The 14488-nt window shown below is 53.0% G+C and overlaps 1 protein-coding gene across 2 annotated transcripts in view; it reads right to left on the bottom strand.

Annotated features, from left to right (window-relative positions):
• Nucleotides 1-640: 640 nt before the first annotated feature.
• ADAMTS14 (ADAM metallopeptidase with thrombospondin type 1 motif 14) overlaps nt 641-14488 on the bottom strand; it is a 31196-nt gene continuing 17348 nt past the window's right edge. For both annotated transcript variants that reach the window (XM_033065899.1, XM_033065900.1), the window contains exons 7-22: nt 11624-11729; nt 11380-11523; nt 10746-10878; nt 10520-10633; nt 10201-10349; nt 9848-10023; nt 8238-8371; nt 7987-8110; nt 7797-7877; nt 6886-7049; nt 6319-6484; nt 5532-5664; nt 5182-5389; nt 4560-4686; nt 4058-4168; nt 641-3532 (exon numbers count right to left, since the gene is read on the bottom strand). In XM_033065899.1, the coding sequence (XP_032921790.1) occupies nt 3207-3532; nt 4058-4168; nt 4560-4686; nt 5182-5389; nt 5532-5664; nt 6319-6484; nt 6886-7049; nt 7797-7877; nt 7987-8110; nt 8238-8371; nt 9848-10023; nt 10201-10349; nt 10520-10633; nt 10746-10878; nt 11380-11523; nt 11624-11729 (2396 nt within the window). In that variant the 3' untranslated portion in view covers nt 641-3206. The remainder of the gene's footprint in view (nt 3533-4057; nt 4169-4559; nt 4687-5181; nt 5390-5531; nt 5665-6318; nt 6485-6885; nt 7050-7796; nt 7878-7986; nt 8111-8237; nt 8372-9847; nt 10024-10200; nt 10350-10519; nt 10634-10745; nt 10879-11379; nt 11524-11623; nt 11730-14488) is intronic.

Below are 14488 nucleotides of genomic sequence, written 5' to 3'. Positions count from 1 at the left end.
GAGGGGCCATTAAAAACACAAGGGGAAGGACTGAGCCAAAAGACAGAGAGGTTCCACCATCACCCTGAGAAGCAGAGGTGTGCAGGAGACATTTGCAAGGGTGTGAAGCAGAGAAAACAAAGCCTTTTTTGAGGGATTACAGCATCTCTTGTATGAGAGATTGCCTAAGAACCCCAGCAACAGGAACTGGTTTTTGGCATCAAGCAGGAAAAGAGAGGCTGCCAAAACACACCCTGACACTTCTTCTCTGGCCTCATCCCTACTCTGGTGTCACCACTTTACATTTTTTACCTGGCCATGGCATCAGGAGCTCTTTTTGGCCTGAACCAATAATACAATATTTAATTTTGCACTGGGTTAACATTTATGTGTGTGTATCTATATATATGTATATATCTAGAGATTTTCTTCCTCCTCAAAACAGCAATGTGAAATTCTGGCTGATAAAGAGGAGGGAATGGGTTGAAATAACACAAAGCAAATCCATTTCAGCAACCACATATGGATCATACTCATATTTCCCCCTCCACACACACATCCCCAAAACAGATCAACAGCAAGAGATTTTTGGTGGATTTATTTTTTTTTTTTTACATTATGTTAGAGTTCAAAAAAAAAAAAAAGAACCCAACAGAATTAATAAATATTAAAAGTTAAAAAGCTCTGAATCTCATATGTACAAAACTTTATACATCATGGTAACACTGGACAAGGTTACAGCACAGGAACGACTCCATGCATCCTCCTGGCTTGGGAGGGTGCCGGGGATCAGAGTCAGCTCTTCTCCTGGAGACAGGACCAGAGACAGCCAAGCTCAGCCTGCCTTCAGCTGGAATAAATTCCCCATCCCTGCAAGTGTTCAAGGCCAGGATGGGGCTTGAAGCAACCTGCTCTAGTGGAAGGTGTCCCTGCCTGTGGCAGGAGGGCTGGAACCAGACGAGCTTTAGTTTCTTCCCACCAAAACCATTCCAGGATTCCATGAAACACGCGGTGCCGGGTGCCAGCCCTGCAGCATCACCACCCCAGAGCACCCACAGCTGGTTTGGGGTGGGGGGAGGTTATCACACCCTGCTTTAGATCTCAGCTTGAGGTCAGGATCAGCACCTGCAGTGCAGCCCCCCTGCCCAGCCAGGGGTGCCAGGAGCTGGGGCAGCCCCGAGCCACAGCTCTGCCCCGAGGTGCAGCGAGGAGCCACTGCAAATATTCCTTAAGCTATAAAGCACCAAAGCCTAGGCCAGCATGGAAGGGAGGGACACAGCTGGGAATTTCAGGGGAAGGACATCACAGCCCATTTTTGAGGGGAAAGAAAGTCTTTTTGTTATGCTCCTTGGAGAGCAAACAGAGCGTTCTCTTTGGCACAATAAATAAATGCTGGCACTCCCGTGGAGGGGCTGGCAGGGGGCACGGTCGTGGTGGCAGCATTCCAAGGAGTGAATCCCACTCTGGTGTCCCCACAGGATCCCCTGTGGGTGGCAATACCTGCATGTCCTGGATCTGGGCACTCCACAGGTACCCTCCATGTGCCCACTGCCACGAGGTGTTGCCAGCTGTGTGGCTCAGACAGATTGGGGGGGGCTTCTTCCATGTTTTGGGATTCCCACCTAATGCCAAAGGGCAGCACCAGGAGCCCAGGGACCTCCACCCTCAGGTGCTTTCAGAGGAGTTGGGAAAACACTTGTCCAGCCATGACTCAACAGCAGGAGGGTGTTGGGAAGCTCCAGGGGAGCAATGCAGAGTCCAATGCTTAAAACATCAGGAATGCAGAGGGGTCTCCATCCATTTCAGTCAAAGCAAGTACCTCAACCCTGTCACAATCCATGCCAGGCAGGGAAAATCACCCCAACAAGTCCTGGATACCTGCAGAGCTTAAAAGCAATCCCTAGGGATGCCACATCCTACTCCTTGGATACTGGGGAAGCAGGACCCTCAGGGCCAGCAGAGCACCCACACCATGCACATGCTCCCAAGGACATCCCACTTAGCAATGCCAAACTGGTCTATCTGCCAAGCCTTGCCTCCCTGGGCCTCCACCTCCCTGTTCCCAAAACTTCCTCTCCCATATATGCCCACCTGGCACTGCACCCAGAGGTGCCCTAAGTACCAAAACCATGGAAGCCCTCTCAGGGACACCTTTGTCAGGAGGTTTTTGAGGACTGAAACTCATCAAGGCAAACCCTGTGCCACGAGCTGGCCCAACACCCAGCAAGGAGAGGGCAGCCACGGCTCCTAAAGTGCTGTGCAAACATTTAGTACTTGGCACAATAATTTGTAACTGCATTAATCCCCCCCTTTCCACCCCTTCCCAAGCACTGAGAGATGCAGATGAATCTTTGTCTCTCTCCTCTCCTTGTAACTGCCCCTAAAACCCACTCCTGGCTTCCCAGTCACTCCCAGTCCCCCCTGGAAGCTGTTGCTGCCCCACAGGCACTGGGTCCAAGGGTGCAGGGATGAGGCTGGTGATCCTGGGGAGGCTGGGCATCCAGTATCAGCTCAAGGCTGGCCAAGGGCAGCATTGGCTAAAAAAACGTCACTCCCAGGTGACAGGCATTTCTGACATCAATTTTTGGTCTTTGACCTGTGGTCGTTATTGCTCACTTTGGGGTCTCCTGGACCATCTCCCACCTCCAGGACAGAAGCAACTCTATGCTTGTCATGTTCCACCTTTCCCCAGACATGTTTCCCAAACTCTCTGCCCCAACAGAGGCATCCCAGAGCAGCAGTTTGGGATTTCCCACATTCTCCTCACCTCACCATCTCCCTCCAGTTTCCCTGCCCTCCTCGGATTCTCAGGATCCTCCCATTGCTATCCCAAGCTCCAGGGCTGAACCACCAAGCCAGGACCCTCCTGTGTTGCTGCTTGGAGCAGGGGGGAAGGAAAATGCAACATTAAAGCCATCCCACTCCCACATCTTTTTAGCACCTTGGGAGGAAGCAGCCTGTCTACCCACAGCTTTTTTTGCTCTTTTCCACCTTTTTTCCCATGGCACTGTCAAAAATGCCATGGTGCAGCTGGGAGGGCAAGTGGGATCATGAGAAATGAGTGGTTTTCCCAGGAACTGTTGGGTGCTGAGCCGGGTTCTTCTCAAACCTGGCAGTGCCACCCATGAAAACCATCGCTGGAAGTTGGGGGAGAGGAAAAAGATGAGGAGAAAGGGAGGGAAGGAGAAAGGCTTTCCCTGCCTCACAGTGAGGTGGTCCCGAGGAGGTTACCTGGCCCCCTGGCCCCTTCCTGGCTCCCTTGGGGCTGGCAGCTCCCCTGGGAAAGCATCACTGCTGGATATCCCAGGTGCTGGAGTGGGGTCCCCACCAGGTTCCCCCTGAGCTGGGGTAGTGGGGTAAGGGATGAGCACCAGAGCAGGGCTGGGAGTGGTGGTTCCTGGGGGAATGCCAGTGGCAGGGGGTGAGCCAGTGGTGGAGGAGGCTTTCTTCCCACAGGATTCACAGCACAGCTTGTTGTATCCAGGGATGGAGCAGTAGCGAGCCAGGACCTCCATCTGGCAGAAGATGGACTTGTCCCCAAGGCAAGGCTCCCCTGCAGAGGGACAGAGCAGCACAAAGTAAGGTGGCATTAGGCTCCCATGGGATTTCCAATGGGATTTCCAGAGGGAACAAGAGACCCTTTCAGGGTGCTGCCTATCCACATAGGGAGAGGACAGGAGGGACCTGGCAAGTGAAGCCAAAGTACTGAAGGATTCTGTGCATGGAGAAAAAACAGAGAGTAAGGGATGCTCCAAACCAAGATGCACTGAGCCCCAACTATGAAGGACTTTAAACTAAAAGCCATCTCCCTACTTTAAAAAATTCCAAGGTAAAAAGGGAAGGGCATAAAAACCAGGAGGCAGGAGAACATGGAAACTCCAGGACCTCATCCACCACAAGATGGCAACAGAGCCCTGGGCTTTGCAGCAGCAGTGGAGAGTAAAATTCCCCACGAGCACTGCTGGATGTGCTCCCACCTCTGCACTTCTCCCAGGGAGGTGCAGAAGTCCTCGGGAGGGTTATCCTGGGAAGCAGGACCCTCGGGAGGGATATCCCTTACACCAGAACGGGCACTTACTGGAGGAGATCTTGCTCACAGGATTTTTGGCTCCGTCCTGGGGCAGCCGCTGCCCTTTGGTCGTGCCGTGGTCACCGGCATCAGCGCTGGCTGTGATGCCAGAGAGCTTCCCTGCAGAGAGAGCACCACGATGCCCAGCAGCCACGGGGAGGCTGAGAGCACTCAAAACACCTCGTTTTGTTTTAAGGGATCTCCTTAAAAACTAAACTCCTTAAGCACCCAGCATTTAAGTCACTCAAACCCCACCCAAGATAAACTCGATCATGCCCATCTCCATCAGCTCATCACACACTCAAACTGCCAGAAAACCCAAAACCAGACAGGGCTAAGAGCAGAGAAGGGAAACATTTTGGCTGGCTTTTAACTTTTTTTTAACTTCCAGCAGCATGAGGGACATTCAACTCAACCTCATCTGCTGGCAGCCCCTGAAGCCACAATAGGCTGGAGGCATTCATGGGGGTTGATCCCCATCCCAGTGCCACCTCCTCCTTCCTCCTCTCACCTGGGCAGAGGGCCATGTGGCAGCCCTGGATGGCCTCTGGCTTGTCACCCTCGCAGCGCGCGCCGCTGTCGCTGCCCTTGCACACCACCTGCCGCTGCTGGACGCCTTCCCCGCAGGTCACCGAGCACTGCACCAGGCAGACAGACAGACGGTCAGTGACGGTGGGGGGACAGCCCCCACACCCCTAGGATGTGCTGATGGCTATTCCTCAGGTGGCTATTGCTTTCTGATATGGTGGCTATTGCTTTCTCCCCTCTCTCATTTTTTCTTGTATCCTTATCCCCAGGAGTATTCAAAGCCAGGCTTGGAGCAACCTGCTCTAGCAGAAGGTGACCTGACCAAGGCAAGGAGGTGGAATGAGATAGGCTTTAAGGTCCCTTCCAACCCAAACCATTCCAGGATTCTGCAAAAACATCCCTTATCTCCACTAAGGCCAGGCTGGATGGGACTCCAAGCAACCCTGTCTAATGAACAGTGTCCCAGTCCATGGCAGGGGGCTTGGACTACATGACTTTTACAGCTCCCTCTTAACCAAACCATTCCAGGATTCTGCTCCATGACCCCTATAAGCACCTGACCTTCACACCCTCTCCCACACCCCTCCTTCTGGAGCTTTCCTCACCTCGGACCAGGCTCCTGTCCTCCACTGTGCAGGGCAGGGCAGGCGGCCGCAGGGCCGGCGCGTCTCGGGGCGCTGCCCGGGGCAGTACTTGGTGTGCAGGGTGCGGTTGGTGCCGTCCTGCAGGCGCTGCACGCACTGCACCGCCCGCGCCTGCACCCCCAGCTTCCCGCAGGAGCGGCTGCAGGCGCCCCACTCCTCAGCCACCCACCTGCCAGGGCGGGAAGATGGACATGGAGAAGGCATTGGAGGCGATGCTTGCGCTGGGAAACAGCTGGAAACTCTCCCAAGGCAGCCCCAAACCCCGAAGTGAGAGGGATGGGAGCACCTCAGGATGCACAGAGAGGACTTACATGGGCTGGGAGCATTCCTGGAGGTTGCAGCGCCTCCGGATCGGCTTTGGCTTCTTGCCATTGTCACAGAAGTTCCTGTGCACCATCCGGTTGTCGCTTTTCCGACGGCAGCCGTACTTGGTGTACTGGATGCCTGAGGGGGCAGAGCGTGGGCGGTGAGGTGCTGGGTGTGGGAGTCCCTCCAGCTTGCCCCAGGTCCCACTCCTGCATCCCTGCTGGGATATTTACTCTCAGATGCCACCCAAGGTTTGCTGAGGATGCTCGTGTGGCTGCTGGACCCTCACCCCGTACCAGAGTCCCCCAGGCTGCTGTGGAGTGCACACGGCTCATGGAAGATGTCCCAGCCTATGGCAGGGGTTTGGAGCAGGTGACCCTTAAAGGTTCCTTCCAACCCAAACCACTCTAACTCCCAGAGCACAAGGTGTTCCCTATGATCAGAGGCTCAGATCCCAGTGGAAACAAGGCTTTCACCAGCAAACCTCACACCTACTTCCGTGCAAACTTTAGTAATGGTCATCTCCAGAATCACTGTTTCTTGGCTCAAATGCAGTTAAAAACAGCCAAGGAATTCAAAACTCATAGCAGGTCCACGGACAGACAGACAAAGATACACAAGCACAATCACACAAGCCCTGTTTCCATAAGAAATCCAGCCAAAACGCTCATTCAAACTGCTTTGCAATAATTTCTCCTTGCCAGAGATGCCCCAAAGGGGCTCACACACCCTCTGCCATATCCCAACACCTCCCCAAGCATGCCCTGTAGGCTGTCATGAGGAGGAAGTTACCTCCTCCACACGCCTTGGAGCACTGGGACCAGCTCTTGAGGGCCCACTCGTAGGAGTCCATCTCCTCCAGCAGGACATTGTTATTTCCAATCATGGGCAGCAGGTCTTCGTGGATGATGTACCTGTACATGAGGCTGCTCCTTGCCTCCTCCTCCTGAGGGATGACCTGCAGGCACAGAGTGGGGGGAAGCATGATGCCATTGGAAAAGGCAAGGTGGCCTATGCCCAAACCTGGGGATGAACACAGGCAGGGATGGGAGCACAAACCTGGAGCCCAACCTCTAATTCCCCACATACCAGCATAACTAAAATGGGATTTGGAGTCATAAGCAATCGCTGCAGAGCAAAATGCAAAATGCAAGGGCCCGAGCAACACGTCCTCGTGCCATTCCCTCACACTCATCACCTCTTGCTTTTGCCTGGCTCATTCCCTGGATTTAATTACATGCCCCACACTCTTCCTCTACCCACATCCTTCCATCACCTGCCACACCCCACCTCAGACCACCTCCCCTGTCCGTGGCAGTCGTCCCCAAGCCCGCCAGAGCACGTGCCAGCCAGGCTTACCAAAACACTGATGGCCTCGTGCAGGGGACCGCTGGTTTTCAGGCTCTCCTTGCCTTGTTCTACAGTGTATTCCCACTCCAAGCCCATCTCAATGAACACTTGGCTTTTGGCTTCTTTGCCCTTGGCATTCAGGATGAAGTTCCCCGTGGCTTGATTCTTAACAGCTGGAGGACAAAGGAGATATTTTCAACATCATTCCCTCTGGTCGCTCACTTTGGAGGATGGGAATGACCTTATACGAGACCCTCTTTGGTGGGAGTTATGAGAAAAGGGTTGAGAAAGGGCAAAGGGAGAGGTGGACCAGTGTTGGAACCCAGAAGCCTGAGAGTTTTGAACTTTCTGTGCTGACACTGATTCCCCAGGAGAACACTGCTTTTGACTGCAGGCCTTGGAGAAGGCTTCCAGATCTGAGTGCTGGAGTTAGAATGACTGGTGTGTAGTTAGAAGTGTGTGATTACATATGGTGAAGGATTTGGAATTTGGGATTTTCAGAATATAGCAATAGGTATGGGACAAGATGGAGGTTCTTGACTCTTTCTGTCTTCTTCCTCCTTCTTCATAATTTCAGGTAATAGTTTTTGGTTGGATAGTTAATGCTGCACTGAGAGTCACAGGTGTTTGGTTATTGGGTCAAAAGTATAAATAATATAGGTGCTAGCTCTTTATTGGACTGTTTAGCTTTAAAAGACCTTGTAACTAGCTAGATTCAGCTCCATTTGGCTTGCTTTTATCTGGTGGCTAGGAGTGTTGCAGAACTCTAGATAAGATTTAATAAACAACCTTATCCAAACACAAGAAAATTTGTCTTCTTCGTGTTTTTAATCCTGACTCTGAGTGAAGATAGAAGAAAATGAAGACAAGCCAGTAATTAAGTGTGCAGTTAACCCAGTTACAGACTAGGGCATGCTCACCAATGCTGTGGGATGCTGGCTCCATCTCTTCTATCTGAAGGTGCCTTGCTCCAGCTGGGATCTCAAACATCTTCAAAACACCTGAAAGGGAGGGATGTAGGATGGAGGGAAGAGAAAGAGCAGGTTTCCTCCAACTGGACACACGAATCCAGCTCGTAAATCTGCTTCCAAACCCAGCCAGCCCTCTCACCTGGCTGCTTGGGGGTCTTGGCCAACGTGCCCTTCACCGTCCGGCAGTGGGAATTGTCCCCACCACAGACCCCACACTTGTCATCCTGCTTCAGGGAGCCAACCTCTTTGTCACAGCCGACGTGCTGGCACCCAGGGGAGGAGAGGACAAACGTGGGGTTACATGGGCTAACAGCCCTGCAGCCCAGCCCATTGCTCCATTATCCCCTTTGCCAGGGAAAGGACAGGGACAGCCCCACAAGAGCTCCTCACCACGCACTCGCCCCGGACGCAGACGCTGTAGGGGTCTCGGTAGCTGCAGCGGGTCCCGTCGTGAACAACCTGGTTCATGAACACCACATCTCCTGTGCCCTCAGACTGGCAGATCAACTCACACTTCTGAGCATCTGCAGCAAAGGAAAAGGGGAAGGGGAGGAAAAGGGAGGTGGGGGGGAAAAGAAGTTGTGGAAATTCATTAGGGTGAGTGTCTTAGGTTGCAATACAGGACGTGACCACAAGTATGTATTCTGTCACCATCTGTTAAAACCAGGTGGGGCAGTGCTCTTTATCTTTTCTACAACCCATCCTTCTTCCAGGAAGATATCATCTGCTAATGGGCCACTGAGTCCCACTGCATCCCTGATAAAATTACATCCCATTGGGAGATGCTCCAGCCAGGGGGAGGAGCCAAGCATTTCCTACCCAGACAAAAATCTGAGATTTGGAACATCAGAGCAGCCTTTTTCCACTGAATTCCAGAGGAAAACCAGACCCTTCTACATCATCACTGGACATTTGGAGGGAAACTGCACCTTCTACAGGAGCACTGCTCCAACTGAATCACATCTGTCACTACAAGGGGACTGCAACCACCATTTAATGGGACTGCTACCAACACCCTGCCTGACAGAGTGTCAGGTTGTACTCTGACTTTGTCAGTGTTTGGGTTCTTTGTAGTACTGTATTTCTATTTTAATTTTCCTAGCAAAGAACTGTTATTCCTATTTCCCAAATCTTTGCCTGAGAGCCCCTTGATTTCAAAATTATAATAATTTGGAGGGTGGGGGGGTTATATTTTCCATTTCAAAGAGAGGCTCCTGCCTTTCTTAGCAGACACCTGTCTTTCAAACCAGGACAGGTGAGTTGTACCCCTAAGCCACAATTCCAAAGCCCAGGATATTCATGTGGCTCATCTCCCAACTGCATTTTCTGCTCAAGAGTCTGCACTTTTGCCTGGTGCACTCAGGAAATTAAGGGAAGGACAGGGCCTGCTACATGAGGCTGCAATTCAAGTAGGCAGCTCTGCTCTAGAATCAGGCTGGGAGAGCTGGGGGTGTTCTGGAGAACAGAAGGGTCCAGGGAGAGCTTAGAGCCCCTTCCAGTGCCTGAAGGGGCTCCAAGAAAGCTGGAGAGGGACTTTGGACAAGAAAAAAGGCCCAGAGTGACAGGACAAGGGGGAATGGCTTCAAGCAGACAGAAGGCAGGGTTAGATGGGGTATTGGGAAGAAATTCTATACTGTGAGGGTGGGGAAGCCCTGGCACAGGTGCCCAGAGAAGCTGTGGCTGCCCCTGGATCCCTGGAAGTGTTCTTCCAGCTGTGAGTAACCTGGCCTAGTGGAAGGTGTCCCTGCCCACAGCTGCAGGGTTGGAATGAGATCATCGTTAAGGTCCCTTCCAACCCAAACCGTTCTGTGATTCCATGATTTTACAAAGCTGGCTGCTTGATGCTGGCTTATTGCACAACAGTTTCCACCTCAGGAGCTTCCCACCACCCAACATCTGTGCAGCTGGCACAGTCTCCATCCCAGGGCGATGGCCACCAGGGCAGAGTCCTCTGGAGGAATTTGGCTGCCACTCCTTTGCTAGCACCCGCCGCCACTCACCGTCGTGGTGCTCGTAGGGAAGCCAGGAGTGCTTGCTGTTCTGGTGGGTGTAGTAGGAGTTGCGCTTGGAGCACTGCTGGGCACGGAAGTCCTGGTAGGGCCCTGGGCACTCCTCGGCATTGCACACCTGGTACTCGTAGGTGGCTCCCGGGCACTGCCGCCCTCCGTACGCCGGGCTGGAAAATAAACCCAGCGCGTTGTGGGAGTGCTGGAGAGGGGATGGTGTTCAACCCCAGCACAGCTCCCACAGGAACAGATGTCCCCATCCCTGCCAACGAGGGGAAGAGCCAGGAACCTCTGGCAGGCAGCCATTTCCAGTTGGGAAAAGGGAGGGAGGCAAAGCCCAGACGTACGCCGGGTTGTCGCAGCTCCGGCTGCGGGATCGCACGCCTCCCCCGCAGGTCCTGGAGCACGAGCCGAACTTGGACCAGGAGCTCCAGCTGCCATCCTGGCTGTAAGGCTGCTCCGACGTCTTCCAGATGCAGTGGCCCTTGAAGCACCACTGGAAGGGAGGAGAAGGAATGAGTTCCAGACCTCTTCCAAAGCGCTCAGCACCAGTGGAGAGCCCTCCTGCACCCACAGCACTACAGAAACGGTAAAGCACGGGAGGAAGGTGCTCTTCATCATGCCCTGGGACACATCCCTCCTACAGGAGGCAGGAGCAGCCCCTACCTTGCCAGGAGAGCACTCGGTCCCATCCAAGGGTGGCCCCTTCTTGGTCTTGCAGAAGTAGGGGTTGTCCGGGTGGCTGCACCAAAGCTGCTTGCAGGGGTCGAAGGTGCGGAACTGGGGAGCACAGAGGAGCTGGGCTGGGACAGCAGGGGCCAGTACCAGCAGGCTGGTGGAGCCAGGCTGGCTGGGAATCCCGGGGAGGGGTGGCCATGCAGCCCGTACTCACCGCCGTGCACGTCTTGTACCCCACGCCGAAGTCGAAGCGGCACTGCTCATCCATGGAATAATTAATCCCAGGCAGTTCAGGTAACGTGGGCCACTGGTGCTCAAAGGGGTCATCCAGGAGGCAGTCGTAGGAGCTGCAGGGTCAGACAGAGGATTTCCTTCCATCAGCCCATCCCTCATCTCCAGCCCACTCTCCAAATTCAGCTAATTTGAATTATCACGGAACCCCAGAATGATTTGGGTCGGAATGGTCATTTATGGCCATAGAGCTCCAGGCCCTACCATGGGTAAGGACACCTTCCATTATCCCAGGCTACCCCAAGCCCCATCCAACCAGGCTTTGGGCACTGCCAGGGATACAGGGGCAGCCACAGATTCTCTGTGCAAGGGCTTCACCACCCTCACAGGAAAGAACTTGTTCCTAATATCCCATTTAACCCTCTCCAGCTCTCTTGGAGCCCCTTTAAGCAATGGAAGAGGTTCCCGGGTCTCCCTGGAGCCTTCTGCTCACCAGGCCGAACACCCCCCTCTCTCCCAGCCTGTCTCCAGCGGCACTCCAGCCCTGGGAGCATCTTTGGCTACCAAAAGCCACCAGTCTGAAGGGAGAACATCCCCTCCCAGTGGAAGGGGCGTACTGGATGTAGCGGTTGAGCTCCTGCTTGCTGCAGCGGGACCAGTGGTAGCGGTGGAAGGCGGCCTGCACCAGCGGCGCCATGATGCTCCCCATGCTGGTCTCGTCGGCGCAGCGGTTCCCTTGGCCGTCGTGCTCCATGCCCAACCTGGTGGGAAGATCCCAAGGGATTCACACCTGCAGCAGCAGAAAACCCCCTCTGCAGAGAGAGGGGCAGCACCACAGCCAGCCCTGCCCCCACGACTTACACGTGCCCGGTCTCGTGGGCGACGACGAAGGCGGAGGAGAAGCCGTCCTCGTGGTTGAGGGTGCAGCTGCGGAGAGGGTGGCACATCCCCGTCACCGGAGCGTAGCCTAGGGCAAAGAGAGCAGGGAAGGACAGAGGGGAGGAAAGGAGAGAGAAAACCTTTGAGAGAGGAGAGGGAAAAATGAAAAATTAAGGAAAAAAAACCACCCCGCAAATACATAACCTGGCTTCGTTGTCACAGAAGACAAAACAGAGGGGAAGGCACTGAAGAGGAGGGGTCCAGGTCACTTGGATGGCAGCCCAAGGACTTGCTCAGCAGTGTGACCACTGAAAGCCAGCAGAGGTTGCTCTGGGGCTTGCTGGCACCACTGTGCCCTTGTGCCAACACACCCGGGCAGGCAGGAGGGCAGAAATAGCACCCACAACACCCTGTCAGTGCGGGTGGCCATCACCTCCCAGCCCAGGAATGGCACCCCCCACATTCTTCTTCATTTAAAACAAATAAAGAAGGAAAAGGAGAGATAGGGGAAGGCATGAGGCGCTCCCCAGAGCCCTGCCAAAACCACAGCCCTGCTCCCCACGGGGCACACCCGCTCATGCACCCGCCCGGCCCCCGGACCCCAGCCCTCGATCAAGTGCAGTGCAGTGGGGCAGCTGTGGGCAGGGGAACGTTCCCCCACCCAGGCAGCAACACATCACCTCCATTTTGGTCACTTTTCCTTTTTTTTTCACCTTATTTCTGCCCAATTCAGTTAACTTGTTGGCACACTCCAGAATTTACTCCCCGAAGTTTTTTGCGTGTGTTGGTTTTTTTTAAGGCTGACCCTTTTTTGGCATCAAGGGAGTTAGTGAAGGAAGGGCTTATAGGTCAGAGAGGCAAAAGCAGGGCAGGACCATGCTGGATAACCGTGCCCTGAGGACTGGGATGCTGGAATAGCAGAGCTCAGTGAGCAGCAGGAGAGGGGTGCTGATGAGCTGAGGGAGATGCACATCCCTACACCCACCCTGGCCAAACCACGGGGTCCATAGAGCCCCCCTATCCTTGTGGGATACTTGATCCATACCAAATCACTCCCATAATGGAGTTTAACCATAGAGTAGTAAATCAAGCCCTGGATAAATAATTTGAAAATACTTTTTTTTCCCCACCATGAAACCTTCCACAAAAAGAATAAAGTTGTAGGAAGTTTTCTCTACAATGGAAAGCCAAATTTATTTTGTCTAGGATGACAACTGGATAAATTCCCAATCAAAGAAGCTATGGATAGGAGATGGGACAAAGGAATATGAAAAGGTGGATGCTCACAAGAGCATTTTTTTGTAATGAAGACTCCAGGAAGAACTGGAAGGAATATAAAAGGTTCTCCACAGGAGAACGATGGTGAGAAGCAACTACCTGGAAAATATTTAATTCTGAGCACAACCATCATTCAGCCCAGGCCAGAAAAGCCCCCTGTGCCACCCACTGCAGAGGGACATGGAAACTCTTTGGGTGTTGACAAGACCTCTACAGCACCAATTAATAATTCACAACCCATCTGTCCACTGCTTTTCTCTTCAAAGCGCAGGGATAATTTGGTGCCACGCTCTGATCCTTCATTCTACACGTCCCTGAGCTTAACAGGGGTGTCAGGGATCTGCAAGGATTTTGTTTTGGGAAAAAAGAGGAAAGAGCAAGCACAGTGTTACTATTCCAGCAGCCCAAGCAGAGGGAAATTCCTGGTGGATCAGGAGTTCCTTGAGCCATGCAGCACAGCCAGGCAAGGACATGGCAACCATGGGGGCTTCTGCAGAAAGTCCTGGAATGTGTGACAAGCAGAGAGCCAGATCCACAGGGAAAAGGGGAAGGAGCAGGGCTACTCTATCAATCTCACAACTCCTTCCCACCAAGGGGCAGCCTAGGGAGTCTCCCCCTTCTGCCAAAAAAGGTCCTCTCATAATGAATGTCTTTGGACACAGTCACTTTGCCAGGAAGGGTCTAGAAAAACGAAACAAAAGCTGGTATTTCACCCATGTGACTCTGGGCAAGGGGACCAGGGCAGGTCACAAGCCAAAGTCTGCTGTTTGGTGGCCACAGCACACTCAGGAGGGTTTCCAGCTGGGTATCTCCTGAGGTTCATGTCCTGCTGAGGGGAATCCTTTTCAGGGAGGTAATCCAAGTTAGGACAGGTTTCCTTCTCTACCTTTCCTTCCTCCTGAGCACACCAGGAGGACTTGTGCTAGATCAGGGTGACAATACCCACCCCATTCACAGCATCAAACGGAGCCTCCTGATGGAAATCCAGACCTGGCCACCAGCGTGGAAATGAGGAGATGGGAATTTGGAAGCAGCAGACTCAGAACTGGGAAAATTCACCTCTTGTGATAACACCAAAGCACCTGTTTTCCTAATGGAGCCATGAAACATCAGAAGGTCTTCCTGAAAATGTTTATTAGCAAGGCCTCTAACTTCTCAGGCCACCCCAGCACAATCTCTGCACCAAGAGGGTGAGAGATTCCTGCAGTAAGACTTCCTCTTTGGCACAGGGTTCATTGAATGCTCCCATGTCCAAGAAATAAACCCATATAAAAACAGGTTTTATAGGTCCTCGAGAGGACAGAACAAATTGATTGTCCCCATGGGGCTCCCTGTGGTATTTCATCTTTTTTATCTTCTTTTTATATTTTCAAGGCATTTTGGGCCAAGGGGAGGACTGGTAAATGAACTCAAAGAGCAGGAGACTAAATAAATCGAGATATTTTATCCATTCAGGTTGATGCCCTGCATGAATTCTCTGTCTCTCTCTTCTGCATCATGTGAAGAAACAAAATACCGATTTTTATAACCTTTTTCTGGACCTTGCTGGCCAAGAAACAGACTGTGCTC

The sequence above is a fragment of the Catharus ustulatus genome, chromosome 8, assembly GCF_009819885.2.
Source record: "Catharus ustulatus isolate bCatUst1 chromosome 8, bCatUst1.pri.v2, whole genome shotgun sequence".
Classification (NCBI taxonomy): Eukaryota; Metazoa; Chordata; class Aves; order Passeriformes; family Turdidae; genus Catharus; species Catharus ustulatus.
Note: the sequence above shows the minus strand (reverse complement) of the source record. Positions and strands in the feature narration are given on the sequence as shown.